General features: G+C 53.7%; 1 protein-coding gene across 4 annotated transcripts in view; it reads left to right on the forward strand.

Moving 5' to 3' along the window:
- FUBP3 (far upstream element binding protein 3) overlaps window positions 1–3,083 on the forward strand; it is a 49,759-nt gene extending 46,676 nt beyond the window's left edge. For all 4 annotated transcript variants that reach the window (XM_032866093.1, XM_032866092.1, XM_032866094.1 and 1 more), the window contains 2 exons: window positions 684–811; window positions 1,731–3,083. In XM_032866093.1, coding sequence (XP_032721984.1) covers window positions 684–811; window positions 1,731–1,739 — 137 coding nt within the window. In that variant the 3' untranslated portion in view covers window positions 1,740–3,083. The remainder of the gene's footprint in view (window positions 1–683; window positions 812–1,730) is intronic.
- The last annotated feature ends 15,795 nt before the right edge of the window (window positions 3,084–18,878 follow it).

The raw sequence follows: 18,878 nt of genomic DNA on the forward strand, positions 1-18,878 counted from the left end.
GGTGTGGAGTGTGGTCAGTGTGACTGCGCAGGATGTTACCTGCTGGTTGGCAAAAATCAGGTCAAGGACTGTGGTCGTCCTGGCATTGAGAATCATCCCTGGGGCTTCAGTGGGGTCAGGGAGGTCATCGTCACCCAGAGCCCCTACTGAGACGCCAGATGCCCTGTCTACCCCAGACCTCCCAAATCCAGATGCGCAGGGACACGTGGGCCTGTGTTTCCAGCCCTCCTGGGATTGGAGCCTGCGCAGGGGCACCCCCGCACCCAGGCCGGGGACCCGCACTCCTTTCCCTCTTCCTCCCTCCCCGCTCGTCTCCCCCTCCACCCACCACCCACCCGGCCATCTGTCTGTGCTGTTTCTCTGTGTCTCTCTCTCTGTCTCTCTGTCTCTGTCTCTGGCAGCCGTGGGGCAGGCAGACGGGCCGCGAGGGTGATCGGGAAGCACCGACCGCCAGCCGTGAGGTCTGGGGGCAGAGCAGGGCCAAGCTCAGGCAGCTCAGAGCTCTCTGTGCCCCTGGGCAGCTCCCGGCCGCACAGTGTCCCAGTGGCTCGTCCAGCGTCCAGAGGGAGACTGCGTCGGCCCTTGTTCCAGCTGCCCCAGGACCCCTCCCAGCTGACAGCGCCCTTTGCCTTCCCCGAGTTTGTCGCCACCCGCTAACCTCCGTGCTTTCCTTTGTCAATCAGGTCACGCTGCCAGCGCCGCTCCTCAGGCCAGCTCCCCGCCGGACTACACAGTGGCCTGGGCGGAGTATTACAGGCAGCAGGTCGCTTTCTACGGGCAGACGTTAGGGCAGGCGCAGGCCCACAGCCAGGTCAGTAGCTGCGCGGGCACCTCCAGGCCAGCCCGGACCCCCTTCCTCCCGGGCCTGTGGCAGGAAGGCTGGGCTGTGGAAGAACGGCTCAGGCTCCATGCCCTGGAGACAGCAGGTTTGGGCCCCGAGAGAAAGGAAGTGCGTGCCCCTCCCTCATGTCCGAGCCCTGAGACTGCGGTGCCGAGGGGCGCTCCGTTTCTCTAGGCCTCAGTTTCCCCCACCGTCCACGAAATGACCGGACTTTAGGACCCTGGGCGGGCTCGGCACTGCAGTAGGGACTGTGGGAGTCACACTCACTACTGTCTTAAAGAGAATGGTGTGGCCAGACTGTCCCCCAGTCAGCGGCAAGGGGCAGCAGGAGGAGGGCGAGTCCAGACGCTCTGAAGGCTGGGCAGGGCAGAACGCCAGATGTCCACCCTGCGTGGAAGCCAGGAGTGCTCTGTCCAGGCAGAAGCCATAAACGGATTTCTTACTAACATAGGGAGGATGGCCAAAGGCTGCCCTAAGGCGTGTCTCAGGTGTGCTCTGCAGGTGACCTGATGCTGGCCAGGTCCCCATGGACAGCATGCCGGTTCCCACAGGCCCTAGACCCAAAGCTCGCTGGTCATCTCACTGCCAAAGTGGTCCCTCTGTGCCTGGGCCCAGTGGAGAGAGGTGTCGGGGCTGGTGGGTGGCCAAGGGGAGGGACGCGCTCCCCTGGCCCTCCCCCCGTACCTGGGCTTGGGGAGCTGCCCAGGGCCTCCTGTGCAGGAGAGGGTTTGTCTGTCCTGGATCCCAAGACGCACGGATGCGGGCCATGTGTTCGTGCCCCCTGAGGGGCCAGAGGGGACCTGTGCCCCCACCCCCGAACCTTCAGAGCCCCAGACTGAGACGAGGTCGTAGGAGCTGACCTCACTAACTTGTCCCCTTCTTTCCGCAGGAGCAGTAGACGGCGACCTGCGGCTCTTTCCTCCCCGAAATCATTGTGAGCGAAAACCTATTTGTAACAGAGGTTTTTAGATTTGCAAACCTTTTGATGAAGAACCTTTGTTTTGTTCTGTGAAACACTATATTTAGATTAACAGGATTTTTCTAAAAATCGGGAAAATTAGTTACTAAAAATTGCTGATAATTTGTTTCATTATTTTTGTTTGTTATTTCAAATGTGTAAGCTCTGGGGTTCTCTCTGGAGTGAGACCTGCAAATTCAGGCGCCAGCGCGTGCTCAGAGCAGTGACATTTCAACACGGTGTGTTTCTGTTATGTTCTCTTGTGTTTTGTTGTGTGTCTTTTTATTTACAGTTTTTTCTGTTGCAACAGAAAGTGGCTTGGAAGTCTTAGGTGGTATGTAACAAATTCTTTAAAAAATTTTTAAACAGTATTTAAATATTCTTAAATGTGTAAATTCATTCAATGTTTTACTTCTAATTTCTTGTTATCTTGGCTGTCTGGTTTTATTGCATTTTTTTAAAAAACTGAACTATTATGTATTGTAATTAATTATGTGAATTCTGAATTGAGACAGATAATTGTATTGCTGTCCAATAGGGATTGGGAGGGGGCATTTTATAGGGTTTGTATAATTTCTAGAGTGCTAAAGGGGTAATATAAAAACGTGTCCGTGTGTTTAGCATACGTTTTTTTTTCGTGTCTCCATTACCAGTTGCAATTGTGTATCTAAGACCTCCAAGCTTGTTTTAAAAACAAAACGAAAAACCTTTCTGTCTTCTCTCAGAAATATAAATACTGTTATTTTTAATATTAAAAAGAAATTCGATATAACTTTTAACAAACACTGTGGAACGTTAAACCGCGTGAAAATGTAGTAACTGTTGTTTAATTCCAAGATGTTTCTTCCTTTTTTCTTTTAAATATTTTCTTAATATTTGTCAAATTAACTAGATGAATAAATAAATCTAGTATTAACCACCATATGAATTAAATAATTTTGATTTAATAAAAGGGATAATATGATTTCCGGTGTTTACTGTAGTGCGTCTTGTACAGATAACATGTATTTTTAAAGGAAAGAAAAACGGAGTCGAAGCTATTTTTTCTTGCATTTTTAATTGACCTGAGGGACATTCCGTTTGAAATGTACCGAAGTTACAGTTTCTGGGTTTTTCTCCTTATTTTCCTTATAATGCTTGAAATGTCTAACTATTAAAAAAAGGCAATTGGAAAATGTTATGCATGTTGTTTTTAAAAAAAAAAAGTGTTCTTTTTATTTGACTGACAATTCATTTTACACTCTATATAATAAAATTTCCACAAGCCGTCTTGTGGGCGAAGTATTTTTAGTCTGTTTGCTTTCCTTTCCGCCCAGGCCCCTCCCTCTGCCCCCGAGCCCCCCGAATAAAATCGAGCGAAGGTTCTTACTCTACCAGCCCGACTTGGAGCCCCATCTAGATTTCTAGCTACTTCGTTAAGCTAATTTTATTTTCATGGCTTTGCATAATTTGACAGTCCGACTCCAGAGCCTTGATTACCATCAGCCCCTCTTACCTGTCAGTCTAAGCCGCTCTTGACGTGGGTGTGACACTGAGAAGTCAATAACGAGTGTCCTCGCGCAGAGGCGCTGTCGGGGGAAGCGGAGCTGGAAGCTTCATTTAAGGGAGGTTGTGACCAGCTCCCGCAGCCGGATCAGCTCACTTCCCGTAACTGAGGCAGCTCCCCCTCCCTCCACCCGCTCCCCCCAACACACACACACACACACACACACACACACACACACACCCTCTCCCTGGCGCAGAAGGTAGGGCTGCCTTGGCCTGGCGCACTGGGCGGCTGCCGTCCTCCCACAGGCTTCTCTGGCTGCGGCTGCCTGGGCTGCTCCCTCCTGGCCCGCCAGGAGGCATTTACTCTGGGCCCCGGGCCACACTGGGGGGCCCAGGGTTGCCAGGAGGGCTGGCAAGTGCCAGCTGAGGTGCTCATTTGCTGTTGGTGTTTCCATCAGGGAAACAAAAGGAGGGTCCTCCTCCCGCAGAGGTGTAACTCAGGGAGGGTCCCGGGGTTTCAGGACACAGCGGGACAGTGGGGGCCCTTCTGTGGAGGATATCAAGGAAGAGCCTTCGACTCCTCTTTTTTCCTCCTTCCTTTCTGGTCCGTTGAAGCAACCGGCTCCAGACACAGCTCCCGACCTCCCCGTTTGAAAATGCCCGGCCTTTGCTGCTAGCTTGGTGTGTGTCGTCTCACTTAGACGCCCGGTGCTGGGAGGATCCCGTGTAGAGCCCTCCTTATGGCTGTGGGTGTGTGTGAGTGTGTGTGTGTCTCCAGTTCAGGTCCCTTTTCTCTTTTCTACCCCACGCTCTAAGAGGAAGGGAAAAAAAGCATCTGTGGCTCCTTGAGGCCGAAAAGGGGTGTGGAGAGCAGCCCATCTGCGCCGTTCTGAGGCCTGTTGAGAGCCGGAAGACAAAAAGGAGCAGTGGCATCTTTAACTACACCTCCAGAGAATCGAGTTTGACGTTGAGAAATTGAATAGTAAAAGCCACTTGGAAAGAAGGAGGGGCGAGCAGGAGGAGGGCATAAACGCTGATGATGGAAATGGGAGTTGGGGAGAGGGCATTACAGAGAAGACTTCCTTCTAATTCATCTTCCAAGCTCTGTGCCAAAACAGCATTTGGCATGGTTCACAGGGAGCGATTGTGTGATAATGAACCCTAAGGTGTCCCTTAATTGAAGACTGAGCATTGCGGTTTGTGCCAAGAGTCATAAATGCTGCAGGCTTGCGAGAGGATGCATTTTCTTAAATGTATCGGTAAGTACAGATTAGCGCTTGTCCCCAGTGAAATGCCCATACTATAAATTATGGAAATCTCTCTCCCTCTCTCTCTCTCTCTGATGCAATCTTTTATTGAGGCGGGGGAAGGCGGGGTCCAGGACAGCAGGAGGCAGGGGGGAAAGTTTGCAAGCATATGAAATTTGGCCTCTCATTAACATGGCGCCCACAGAAGATGGTTTTCATCAGCAGTCTGGTGTCCTGGAAGGCTAAAGTGCTTGAAATGTACCAGGTTCAGCGATTGTGTTCCATTAAGAAAGCTGCATGGTCATCATGGAAAGGACAAGTCTGTGTTTGGGGAGGTGGGGGCGGGGCAGGGGCCCAGTCTGTCTTCAGAACTCTGCCCCCGGCCTCCCACCCACCACGACGCATGCGCACTCCATCTCTGCCCACTGCCCCGGGGTCCGAGTTCCGGGTTCCAGGACGGGGCTGGGCTGTTCCCAGAGTTTTTGGGGTAGTGGTGGGGAGTGCTCCAGCCAGCGTCCTCCATCAGCATCCCTGCCCTCTCGTCATGTAGGAGGTGGTGTCTTTCCCATGACCCCTCTAAGGGGTGGCCACCCCATGACGTCCTACAGCTCTGCCCCCCACCCACCCCAGAGGCTTGGCTGGGGCACAGATGGCATGAGGCAGGAGCTGGTCCACGAGGGCGCTGGGACACCTCGGAGCCTCCGCTCCTAGCTGGCTACAGCAGCTTGGTTTCCCAAGCCCCACTTCTGGTCCACTGGGGCCCAGCTGGGGTTTTTTGCAGACAGGCTAATGCAAATGGTCCTGACAGACTTTTAGAGATTAATGGCCAGAAAGTGGCTTGACACAGTTCTGAAGGGGGTGCTGGCCCAGGGTCCGTGCCTCGTGTGGGTCGGAAGGGGGAAGTAAAGACAGCCCTCATCAATGAACCGCGGAAACAATGGGGAGCCTCACTGGTCTGTGTCCCGAAGGCCTTCCAGGAGCACCGAGCCGGGGACTTCTGGTCCTTGGCAGGCATCTCCTTTGCTGAGGGTCTCCACACCCTGGAGGGTAGCCAGGACCGTTCCCTGTTCACAGACGAGGGCTCAGAATCTGAAGATAAGAGACTTGCTCTCGTACACACAAGTGTAGGGGCGGGTTCTGTGCCAAGTTCTAGGCTGGGCTTCATCTAGGGTTTCATTCGAGAGCATAATGGCTGCTCTCGGGGGGACACTGCAGTCACCACCAAGTGAGGCGGTCCATGGAGGGGGGAAATGGCCTGAAAGCTTAGTATTGAGTGTCAAGCCTGGGCCAGGCCCTATACGTCCATCACAGTCGATCATGGTCTTGGATTCCATATTTACAAATTCACATACTCACTGAAATTTATTTACAATCTTAAAGCACATCCCCCCGTCCCGCTCTCCTGCAGTCATTCTCAGCAAATCTGAGTTGCCCAATGCGCACGTTTCTGCACACGTTTCTAACCGAGGACAACCCCCGCCGCCCACATGTCACGGCTCTCGGGCCATAAGCATGTGTCCGCCTTGCTGTCTATCTAGTGCCACAATTTTGCAAGGTCTCTGCTTTCTGTCGGTGGTTTTGCTGCTTAAAATGGCCCCCAAGCATAGTGCTGGGAGTCTGGCACTCCCACGTGGACACTGCGTGTCACGTAAATTTGGCTGTGAGTTTGGCCGTGCGGTTGGCCGTGAGTTTGATCTTCAGGAATTGACAATACATATTAGGCAAGGTGCCTTTAAACAGAAACACACATAAAACACAGTTATGTACCGATTGATGAAAAGTTGTGACCAGAGGCTAGCAGGACCCCAACTCTGCACGCCCCGCTGGGAGTGATGGTTCCATATGCACCGATCCCGGTCCTCCGAGGTCTTGTAGAATGCGGCCACACCTCAGACAAGGAGAATCAACTATCTTACTTTCTGCAGAGGACCCCACTACTCTTGGGGCTCATGTTAGAGACAGGGAAACAGGTTTGAAGGGGTTCTTGCTAGGGTCATCCCATGGGCATGAGGTGGCAGAGCACGGGCTCAGACCTCAGTCTGACTGCAAAACCTGCCCGCGTGTCCACTTTCGTGGACAGAAATGGCACTTGGGCAAAGGCCAACTAACTTGGTTCTAGAGGGACCCAGCAGGTTCGGTCCACCTGGGGCAGCAGAGCGCACAGGGGATAAAGGTGTGGACACTCAAAGTTGGGTTTTTTGTTTGTTTTGTTTTGATTCTATTTTATTTATTAGAGAGCAAATGCACGTGTACGTGAGCAGGGGAGGGGCAGAGGGTGAGGGAGAATCTCAAGCAGGCTCCAGGCTCAGAGTAGAGCCCGATGTGGGGCTCCATCTCAGGACCCTGAGATCCAGACCTGAGCTGAAATCAAGAGTCAGACGCTTAACCCACTGAGCCACCCAGGAGCCCCTCAAGCTTTGGTGTGAGCACCGTCCCCACCACTCAAAGGCCATGACCGAAGACAAATCATTTAAGATTCTATGCCTCCGTTTCTCCATCTGTGGTGTGGAGATAAGAGCTATTTACCTGGTCATGGGCTGAGCTAAGATTCTATGACAAATATGTAAAGCACTTGACCCCTGCCTCACAATGAGAACCCAAAACACGGCAGCTCCCAGTAATAATTGAGCCCAGGGCTGCTGTTGCTTCTTTTTTTTTTTTTTTTTAAGATTTTATTTGTTCATCTGACAGACAGAGATCACAAGTAGGCAGAGAGGCAGGCAGAGAGAGAAGGGGAAGCAGGCGCCCCATCAAGCAGAGAGTCTGATGCGGGGCTCTTTCCCAGGACCCTGAGATCATGACCTGAGCCGAAGGCAGAGGCTCAACCCACTGAGCCACCCAGGCGCCCGGAGCCCAGGGCTTCTGACTACTCCTGTGGCTTTTTCCACCAGGAATGCCAAGAGCTGAGTGTGTGATCTGAAAAAAGTATCCTCACCACTGACCCTCTAGCTGCTTCTGGGCTCTCCTGGTCTCCCCAGGATTCTGTGACCCCAGGTCTAGCTCGCTGGTCCCCTGAAGCCACGACAGCTAGGTCATTAGGAAAGAAGGGCCCCCAAGGGCAGGCGCGGCCACTCTGGAAGAAGTCAGGACCCCCCGCCACACACACACACACACACGCACGCACACATGCACACACACACACACATCGCTACGTGCCATCGCTGTGCAGGAGACAAATTTGGCCAGCCTTGAGTGGATCCAGGCTGCCGAATTCTGGCCTGCAAGGTGATGATAAGGCGATCCTCCTTCAAACACACGAGAAAGGATTCTGATCCTTTGTATCTCCCCTTCTCACAGCAGTCTCTCTAATCTTCCCAGGAAGCCCCGACGCCTGCTGGGGGACCTGCCTGGGCCCCCCACTGTCCCAGCTGCACTTGCTCTGAGTTCACACAACCCTCCAGAAATCCATGTACCTTCAGTTCCCTGGGGTGTCGTCGGGTGCTCTCAGCTGTGCTTAAGAGAAGAATGACAATGAAGATCGAGGTGGTGACAGGCGTGGGATTCACGGTTTCCTTCTAAGGATAACATCCCACTAGGTCAATCCATCTGACTGCATGTATTAACAAGTTCTTCCCCAAACCTGCCTTTTCTTCACTCAAGGGGAGCAAACAGCCACATGGAGAGTCCAGAGGCTTGGCTTGTGTTCCCTACTTGGACAGCTGACCTCCTCTGTGACTGGAACAGGTCACACCCCTCAGTGTCCCTTCCATGGGAATTAGACCACACCCAGGGTTTCCAAATTGTGTGAGGCTGGGGTCAAGCGCTTCATTGTTGTTGGATTCAAATTCCAATAAAATACATTAAATGTATTTAAAACTTTTTGGCTATAATTTTTTAAACACACTGGGCATTCGAATATGTTACAACAGCATTTCCACTTTTTTCAATCTGCGTGTCTATCTTTGTGCCAATACAACGCTATCTTAGTGGCTGTGCCTTCACAGTGAGTCCTTTAGCTCTGTTGTTCTTCAAGCTTGTCTTAGCTAGGCCTCAGCCCTTTGCATGCCCATGTAAATTTTATTCATTTTCTTAAAGATTTTATTTATTCATTTTGACAGAGAGAGAGCACAAGTAGGCAGAGAGGCAGGCAGGGGGTGGAGGGTGCTCAGCAGGGAGCCCAATGCAGGGCTTGATCCCAGGAACCTGAGATCATGACCTGAGCCGAAGATAGACGCTTAACCCACTGAGCCACCCAGGCGTCCCTCTATGTAAATTTTAGAATTCATTTATCAGTTCCCTGTGCCCCACGATGTGCTCAAAGCTGCCAGGATTTTGATTGGAACTGCCCCGAATGTATGCATCAATCTGGGAAGAATCAAAACCCAACAACAGGCCATCTTCCACTCCATGAACATGGTATATCCCTTCTTTTGTTTCATTCTTTGATTTTTCTTTAGAATTCTAGGAGCTTTCAGTGGAGAGGTCTTGCACACCTTTCCTTCCATTTATTCCTGGGGCTTTGATGTTTAGCTGTTATTGAAATTGGTACCTTTTAAACTTCATTTTTCATTTCTTCATCACTGGTTTTAGAAATATAGTTTTTAAATATATTAACCTGGATTCCAATGACTTTACTTGAATTCCTTACCTACTAGAAGAGCTTGTAGATTCATCTGGATTTTCTATATTCCAATTCATGTCATTTATGAATAACAATGGTGGGTTTTTTTTTCCTTTCCAATCCTTAAGCCATTTTAAAAAATTGATTGTTTTATTGCCCTGTCCAAGGCGTCCAGTGCATTGCTCTCTAAATGTAGCAACAGTGAGCATCCTGGCTGGTCTCATCCATAGTCTCAGAGGGAACACTTGTAATAATTCACCATTATTTATGTTTGTGGTACATTTGTTATACATACATTTTATCAGATAAGGAAGTTCCCTTCGGTTTCCCATTAGCCAAAAGTTTTATCATGACTGGGGTGCTGAATTTTTCAAATGCTTTTCTGCATCTCTAGATATCATCATGATATTTATCTCCTTTTTAATTTTAACACAATGAATTACTTCGATGGTCAAATTTTAAACCAGCCTTGCATTTCCTGGTTTCCTTGCAAACCTCACTTGGTCATAATATATTTTCAGTACTTCTTATATATCATTGAGTTGAATCGCTCATAGTTTTGTTTAGAATTTTTGCATATAGGACACCTGGGTGTCTCAGGTGGTTAAGCATCTGCCTTTGGCTCGGGTCATGATCCCGTGGTCCTGGGATCGAGCCCCATATTGGACTCTCTGCTCAGTGGGAGCCTGCTTCTCCCTCTCCCTGCCACACCCCCTGCTTATACTCTCTCTATGTCAAATAAATAAATAAAATCTTAAAAAAAATAAAAGAAAAGTATGTAAGAGGACAAGGTCAGCAGTTCAAATAACTATCGTCACTAATAACCGCTTATTTGTCTGAATCAGAATCACACCCATACATTGCAACCAGTTCACAAAGAATGCAGACATTGAGGCTCACATGAAATCACCATCCCTTAACTCTTTTTGAGTCTCTCATCAGCCTCACTGCTGCCGTTGACTGACCACCCAGCAAGCACAGACCGTAAATGTGAACTTGTCAATCTATTGCTACCTAAAAGCCACCGGAACCTGCTTCCCTTGGTTTTCTGCATGTTGCCTCATGTTGCCTGTATTATGCGGGATTTTGGTATTTTCTGTGGATTGGGTTTTTGTTATTGGTTTTGTTTCTTTTTGTTTGTGTTATTTGGGGTGATTTTTTTAAAGATCTTACTTATTTATTTGACACAGAGAGAGAGCACAAGCAGGGGGCGTAGCAGGCAGACGGAACGGAAGAAATAGATTCCCCATTAAGCTGGGAGCCTGACACAGGGCTCGATCCTGGGACCCCAGGATCATGACCTGAGCTGAAGACAGACGCTTAACTGACTGAGCTACCCAGATACCCCTATATTGGGTGCTTTTTAAAAAATTATTATTTGCCTGCTTAATGTTCTCTGATCTTCCTGGATCTGTAGCTTGCTGCCTGTCAGTAATTTTTGAAAGTTCTCAGCTGTTATCGCTTCCAACATTCCTTCTGCCCCCACCTCTCCCTCTTCTCCTTCTGGTGTTTATGGCAATTACACATATGTTGCACCTTTTGAAATCATCCCACAGTTCTTGGCTATCCTGTCGTTTCTTTCATTCTTCTTTCTCTTTGCACTTCAGTTTGGTAATTTTTTCATCAACACATATTCAAGCTCACTGATTCCTTCCCCAGCCCCTTCCAGCTTACTGAGGACTCCACCAAAGGCCGTTTTCATTTTGTTACCCTGCTTTTAATTTCCAGCATTCCCTTTCAATTCTTAGAGTTTCCATCTCTCTGTTTCCATTGCCCATCTGTTCTCACATGTTGCCCCCTTTTACTTTTTCTTTGAGAAAGAATGCTTGTGTGTAGGGGGAAGGGCAGAGGAAGAGAGAGAGAATCTCAAGCAGGCTCCACACCCAGTGTGGAACCTGAGGCGGGGCTCAATCTCTCGACCCTGAGATCATGACCTGAGCTGAAATCAACAGTTGGACGCTTAGCAGACTGAGCCACCCAAGCACCCCAGTTGCCTACTTTTTCTCTTAGAGCCCTCAACGTATTAATAATAGTTATTTTAAATTCCTTCTCTGATCATTCTGGTACTGGTGTCATATTTGAGTCTGGTTCTGATCCTTGTTCTGTCTCTCCAGACTGTGGTTTTTTCTTGCCTTTTGGCATGCTTTATAATTTTTTGTTGAAAGCCAAACTATGCTGTATCAGAGCACAGGAACTGGGGTAAATAAATAGGCTTTTAGGGTGAGAGGGTCCTGAGTTCCCCTGGGAGTGAGACTGTGTAATGTTCGCTGTGGTTATGGGTGTCCATGACCTCAAATTCTCCCGTGTCTTTTCTCAACTCCTCTCTTGACTTGGGGTTTCCCTGTCTCCAACCTCTCAGATAGAATCTTGCTACTATATCTGCTGGAACCGGCCACCTGTATTCCGGAGCTCTGCTGGTGCATGGGGGAGGGGCAGGAAGTGGAGAGCACGTTATAATTCTATGTCAGTCTCTTAGTGGGTCTGGCTCTTAGGGCTGTTTCTCCAGTGAAAGACATTTCCCCACCTGCCTACCACAGCCTTCTCAGGCTGCAGGAATTCCAAGCAAATTCTTGGTTTTAACTAACTTCCTTTTTTCATTTGTTTTTCCCTCACATGAGACAGGAAGTCTGCAAGGGGCTGGAGGGAGAGGAGAGTTCCCTTCCCCAATTTTGGGATAAGGCTGTGGGTGAATTTCACCAGGCTGTCTCTCCCCTCCTCGTTTATGCCAGGGACACTAGCAAGTCTTCTCAGATCTTCTCCTGGAGAACCCGATGGGGTTCCTGGAGGCAAAACAACAACAAAAACAACAACAAACAAACAAACAAAAAACAAAAAACAACAACAGAAAGAGCACCATGCAAGTATGCCTCCCCCCAAGACTGGAGACTACAGGAGTTTCTCACTGGGACACTATTCCACACTCAGCCTCCAACAATTTGTCAAAATTGCCATGAAGTGTTCCTACAAGTTTGTGGCCTCAGCAGTCCTGCTCCAGGTACACAGGTGCTCCCTGGGGTCCTCCAGGCCCCCCTGTCCTCCCCCGTCCACCCCCAAGGTGACCCTTTGCCTTGCAACCTCAGTTCTCCATAGTTCCTTAAAAAATCGCTGATTTCAGGGCGCCTGGGTGGCTCAGTGGGTTGAAGCCTCTGCCTTCGGCTCAGGTCATGATCCCGGGGTCCTGGGATCGAGCACCGCATCAGGTTCTCCGCTCAGCGGGAAGCCTGTTTCCTCTTCTCTCTCTCTGCCTGCCTCTCTGCCTACTTGTAATCTCTGTCAAATAAATGAATAAAATCTTAAAAAAAAAATCGCTGATTTCCAGAACATCAGCTTTTTCTTGTTGTAAGGACCAGAATGATGATTTCCAAGTTCTCAACATGAAGTCCTGTATCTATTTTCTAAATTAGATTCCTTCAGGGGACCCTGGGTGGCTCAGTCGGTTAAGCGTCTGCCTTCGGCTCTGCTCATGATCTCGGGGTCCGGGGATCAAGCCCCACGTTGGGCTCCTTGCTCAGTGGGAGCCTGTCTCTCCCTCTTCCTGCTACTCCCCCTGTTTGTGCTCTCTCTGTCAAATCAATCAATCAATCAATCAATAAATCAGACTTCTTCATAAGCATTCATCTGGAGAAAGCATTTTACTACTTAGCACGCATTTGAAGATTTGAAGCCCCTCATCTGGGGGTATAAGAGTGAGTCTCACAATTCATGGTGGGAGACATGGAACTGGCACAGAAGTGGGAGCAAGAGACATTCCAACCAGCTGGAGAACAAGGATCTGAGGCTTGAATTCCACGACCCTGGCCAACATCTTGAAGTGTGGCCTGGGATCTGTGAAATTGCCCGCTCGCTCGGGAAAACCCACTCGCAGGATGTGGGACTCAATCTCAGGAGCCAGGGATCATGACCTGAGCCAAAGGCTGCTGCTTAACGAACTGAGCCACCCAGGTGCCCCTGAACTAATTCACTCACCTTTAACCAAAGTCCTCAGGGACCAGCGGCTGCCAGGGCTGGGCTGATGTTATAAGACACAACCCACCTTGTTCAATGCCCCAAACTCCCGGTCCAGCCTGGCACATTGTAAGTGTGCTTTTAACATTTGCATAATTTCTTCCATAATTAGAATAGACACATTTTGATCTGAGAGTCCGGAGGGTCCAGAAGCCTCCAGAATAAATACAATGTGTGACTTACTGGACGTCGGAAACAGTAAATTTCCCCTTCATTGTAACTACAACTTATTTAACTGGTCTTCAAATAAGTTTATCCTCCCAAATTTGCCCCAAGTCAGACTCTGGACAGAGAGGAAGGGAGAGGTGGGAGTGGGTAAAGTGGGAGTGTTGGAGGGGGCAGGTAGAGAGGTGGGCGTAGATAAATGCATCTGGTCTCATTTCTCAGTGTCCCAGGGGCCACATTTTGTACCCACCTGGTGCTTTCATAGTTCCCCAATTTTCAAGCATGGCCCTGTGTTACTTTTTTTTAAAAATATTTTATTTATTTATTTGACAGAGATCACAAGTAGGCAGAGAGACAGGCAGAGAGAGAGGGAGAAGCAGGCTCCCCGCTGAGCAGAGAGCCCGATGTGGGGCTCGATGTGGGGCTCGATCCCAGGACCCTGGGATCATGACCTGAGCCGAAGGCAGAGGCTTAACCCACTGAGCCACCCAGGCGCCCCCCTGTGTTACTTTTTAAATGTGGTGAAGTTGCTAATATTTTCCATAGAGGAAGCACATATTCTATCCTATGAGCTTTTCATGCATGATGTCTTTTCTTCCACAGGACAGCCCTCCCAGTCTATTATGATCCCCATTTTGCAGATGAAGAAACTGAGGTTCAAGGAGGGGAACTTGCCAGCACCTGCCAGAGCCAGGATTGGACTTACATCCTCAGGGGTCCAGGGTCTGGAGCATCTCCTGATGGGCCCAGAGGATCCACGTCAGGGTTTTGGAGAGGGGACAGTAATAGGAATGACAACCACAGGTATCTCTTAAGTGTGAGCCCCCCCAACCGGGGCACGTCAGGCTTTGTGAGACAAGGCAGGGTTCTTGTTCCCATTTTGCAGATGAGATCAGCTTGAACAGAAGCATCAGAGCTACCAGACAGGCCCCAAACAGGCTGTCACCACCTCTAATCCCACTAGGGTGCACCCCACCACCACCACTCTTGGAAGCTGGTCTGAGAAAGCAAGGACAGGATCTGCCCTGGTCAGCTGGGTGCCCCAGGGCCTTGCGTAGAGCCTGGCACACAGTGGACACTCAGTAAAGGTTTGTTTGGGATCTCTGTGAGGGCCACATAGGGTGTGAGTGGCACCCCACAGGATGTGAGGGGCACCAGCACAGGGGCCCGTCTGCCCCAGCCCTCTCCACTCTGGGGGCATCCCAGGCAGAGCGCTAGCAGGTGCAAAGACTGGGAGGCAGGCAGTAGAGTTGTGGAGGAAGGCTGGGCAGGGTGGGTGCCTGGGGGGCAAGGCAGCTGGAGAAGGAAGGGGGTAGGGGGGATTTGGGCATTCCTTCTGGCTGCCCCAGGACTCCCAAGGGCAGGAAACTGGGGAGAGTTGAGGGGCTGTGGCAGACGGCCGAGGGGCGTGCCCAGCCTGCCTCCTGCTCTCCTCATCCTGACTGCCTGCTTTCCCCAGACACCACCACCCCAAGTCTGTCCCCAGCGCCCCTGTCCTCCCTCTTCCTGTTTCCAGGCCACCTCTCTAGCTCTCAAAAGTCTTGGAAAGCCTCACGCACTATGAATTCCTGCTCTGCCTTCTCTCATCGCTACATATCCCTGTGTCTCCACGTACCAGACTTTAATTGTCATCTGGATCCTTCCATCTCCGCCTCTCTTTGCCTCAGTCTCCCTCCATCTCGGCCCCTCACTGCCCCCACGAGCCCTGTCTATCTCCTGCTCGGCAGCGGGTCTCCCCTCACCCCCACTGTTCCTCCCTTTGGTCCCGCCACACCCATCACTCATCATTCGGACTTGGGCACTGGCACCCGCGGGGCTGGGGGCCCGGGCTTGGGCGTTGAGTGGCCCCCGGGAGGCGCCAGGAAGTGGGGGGAGTCCCCACCCTCCGCGCCCAGAGAGACTCGCGCGCCAGTCACCTGGGCCCAGGGTCGCGCCTTTGTTTCTCCCGGGCCAGGCCTGGGAGGCTAACGAGATGCGGGGGGGGGGGGTCTGTCCCTCTTCAAGGCGCTGCGGCCACCACTCCGTGTGGCAGCCCCCGGGCAGGTCTGGCCCGAGTCACGTCTAATGAAACCATAGCCTTAGCAGCCCGTCGGGCCTTAGTAGGCGCCGGCGGGAGCGTCCTGGAGCCCTGAATCCTCCCATGGGAACGGGGCCGGGGGACATGCGGGCCCCACGAGAGGAAGCAGTTTTTCTGGGCCACTGCGGGACTGGGACCCGAAAGACTGAGACTCTGCACTGGAGAGAAATGGGAGGAGGAAGCGGAGAGGGTGTGAGATCAACGGCGAGGGGCCCGGAGCATGGCCGAGAGAGGAGAGCGCTCGGGGGAAGGCGAGCGACGCGCGCGGGGCAGCGCGGGCCGGCGGTGGCGAGTCGAGGAGGGGAGCCGCGGGAGGAGCCCGGCGAGGGGAGGAAGGGGGACCCCGGGGGGAGGGGGCGAGCCGCCGCCGGAGGCCGCCGGCCGCTGCGGACCGCGCGGGGGCCCCACCGCCGCCGCGGGGCTCTGGCGCGGGGGGCCGGTGGAGCCGGGTAGGGGGTCGGGGCGCGGCGCGACCGCATTCTTCGCCTTTTCTTCCTCGGCTCGTTCCGGCCGATCGATACCTGCGCGGGACCTGCCCCCGCCGCTAATATCTTTTTAATGAGTTCGCGGGGCTTAGAGCGAGCGCGATCTGCCCTCCAGGGTGGATTTTCCCCCGGCAGATGTTTCGGGAGGAGGAGGCGCGCGGGGCCCCCGGGAGGGGAGACAAATCTCTCCCTCCGAGGGGCGAGGGCAGAAGACTTTCTTCTAAAGTTCAAAAGAAAGACGGGCTTTCACTCGGCCCCCAAAAATGTATTTCCCGGCGGACAATGGGCTCCTTTCTGCTTCTCCGAGGGCCGGCGGGGCGGGAGGGGCGGGGACCCGGGCGCTCGGCCCCGCCTGACCGGCTCGCGCCCCCCTCCACCCGAGTCGGGGGAGCTGAGTGAGGGCGCGGGAGCCGGGAGCCCGGCTTCCCCTCGGAACGCCCAGCTGAGGCGCGCTGTCTGGACCGGGGCGTCCCCGAGCTGAGCCCGGGCACAGAGGCAAGAACGAAAGTGCTCTGCGGGCCGGGCCGTCGGGCCTGGGGAGCCCCGGGCCACTCCCCACCCCGGATCCCGGGGCTCGAGGGTGCTGCCGCCGGCCCCGGGGGGCGCGCGCCGGTGCCTCGGGAGGAGCTGGCGCCGTGGCCCCCGTTCTCTCCGCGCTCCGCTCCGTGCGGGCAACAGGTAGAAATCGGCCGGCGTCGGGCGACCGTAGGACCCTGAGTCCCGCTTCACCTGCCCGGGGGCGGCCCCCCTTCCCGGGGCTCCCCGGCCCTTGCCGCCCCCCCCAAGTGTCCCTCAGCCCGTGGGTCCCTCGGCCTGCGGCCGACTCCCTCTCTCCACTCCCGTGGGCTCCGGGAGAAGGGGGAGCCCGGGCCACGCGGATGACCTCCGAAGAGCCGCGGCCGATTGATTCGTTCCGCCCGGAGCTGGGGCAGCGTGAATGGGGGCCGGGGTGGCGGCGGCGGCGGCGGCGGCGGCGGGGATAAAGATGTTCTTCCCGCAAGGGGGAGGGGGCGCGGGGCGGGAAGCGGGGCCATTCACTCCTGGCCCGGCCCCTCGGGAAGCTGCGCCGAAGAAAGAGGGCCGGGGCCTATTCAAGCCCTACGAGCCGCCCACAATGGACCGATATACTGGGGGCCTCTCTATTAACGCCCATGAATATTAAAGAGATCTCGGAACGGCGGCCCGCAGGCGCGACAAGGGCGGCGCCTGCGAGCTCTGGCCGGTCTGGGGTAGGGTAGGGGGCTGCGGCGCGGGCACACTCCTCGGCTGGGCCCCGCGGAAAACCACAGGGTTCAGCCGCCAAGAAACTCCGGAACGTGCAGTATCTTCCTTCGCAATCTCGGCGCACCCGGCTTGCTCCCCAATTCCAATGGGCCCTGAGACTGGGGCGCTCCGTATAGCTCCCCTTTCCCTGGGGCGCAGTCCAGGTGGGCCTGCGGCTCGATCAGAAGCACAGAATTTGAGCGCACAGACGCACCGGGCTGGCAGGCGTGGGAGCTGGAAGGCTGGCCCCAGCCGCGCTTCCGTTGTGCCCACAGCATCGCTGCCTAGGAGTTCGGGTCTGGGGGAAAGGAGTAGGGCTCCCTAGTCCCGTTGGAGCCCTCGGTCCTTCACCTTCTGACCCCGAGCTGGGGTGCAGGTCCCAAAGGCTGTGCCCATTGTTGGAAGTATGCACAGACCTGAGGGATTTTCTCTGGGGTGTGGCCCAGGCAATTGACAAAATCCTCCCCGCTTTCAGAGTAAGGTGACCTGACCCAAAACGGGACAAGGTGGGAAGAAATCTCAGTTCACAAAGTCCCACCTAAACTGTTGCGCAGACAGGGACACCGAGGCCCAGAGAGAAGAGCGGCCCTGAGGACGCTCAGCAGTCCTCCTCCTCCTTTGATCTCCCGAAGGCGGCGAGGATGGCTGCCAGCCTTGAGAACTGAGCTCCAAGCGCTGGGCGGTGCTCCCCATGGAGTCTCCTTCGCCTTGGCGCATTTTCCCTTTCACCAAGTCTTTGTAGAAACCAAGGTCCAGGCATGGGTGAGGCACCCAGACTCGGATTCCCTCGGCCCCCTCTGGCAGAGCCCTCCGCTCAAACCTGAGCCCGTGGTGACTCGATGGTGGCATCTGGAAGGGATCTGAGGTTCCGGGACCCTAACCCGCAAGCTGCGCTGGCTCCTCTGCAGGGCTGCCCTCTGCTGGCGCCAAGCCCGACGGTCGTGCCTTGTGCCCCGAGCAGCCTCCTCTGGGCATCACCTCCAGGCTCACCGGGGTTCTGTGTCTGAAGGCCGGCGATTGCCGCCTTCCTTACTCTATGTCCGGATGCGGACACTGGGACGGCAGAGATCACTGGCTGGCACTGGGCCCGCAAGGCCGGGGGTCCGTGGTGGCCAGGTGTGAGGATGGCTTAGCAAAAGCCAAGACAGCCCCCACCCACCGCCCCGCAGAAGGAGTTTTTTGCCAAGGGGTGTGAGGACAGTGACTCCTTATGGGAAGGCCAGGCCCCTGACCATCTGCCCAAGGCCCCGTGCTGCGGAGAAAGCGTGGAGAGTCTGATTCCTCCAGCTAACCCGTCAGCCCAACCCCTTCCCTGAGGGTCCAGAAAACTGGACTCTGCTAGCAGAATCTGACATTGCAGGGAGGGTGGGAGGTGCCTCCATGATGCCCCTCCAGTGTCTAGGGCTGGAGTCGGGGACTTGAGGCTAACCCAAGAAGTCAGCAAAGGCTGCAGGAAGCGTTGGCCTTCCCTCCTAGGCGCCGGGCTCAGGAGCTCCTTGCCACGGGGAAAGAGACGGAGAAACACGGTGCTGGCGCCCTGGGTGCCTTGGAACCTGTGCGCAGAAAGCATCCTGGTGGAATGGGGAAGGGGGCAGTTGGGAGGAAGGGAGAGAAGGGGGAGGCCAGAAGAGAAAGAAGGAGAACTGGGAGGCAAGAAAGAAGGACTGCAAAATGCCGAGGTCTCCCCGAGGTCGCAGCTGAGCGAAGGAGCTGGAAGGCCGGAGCTTCAAGGCCCGCGGGCACCGCCTGAAGTTTCGGAGATCCTTGGCTTTGGAGCACGGCTGCTCA

Source organism: Lontra canadensis, unplaced genomic scaffold, assembly GCF_010015895.1.
Source record: "Lontra canadensis isolate GAN:19392208 unplaced genomic scaffold, GSC_riverotter_1.0 scaffold30, whole genome shotgun sequence".
Taxonomy (NCBI): domain Eukaryota; kingdom Metazoa; phylum Chordata; class Mammalia; order Carnivora; family Mustelidae; genus Lontra; species Lontra canadensis.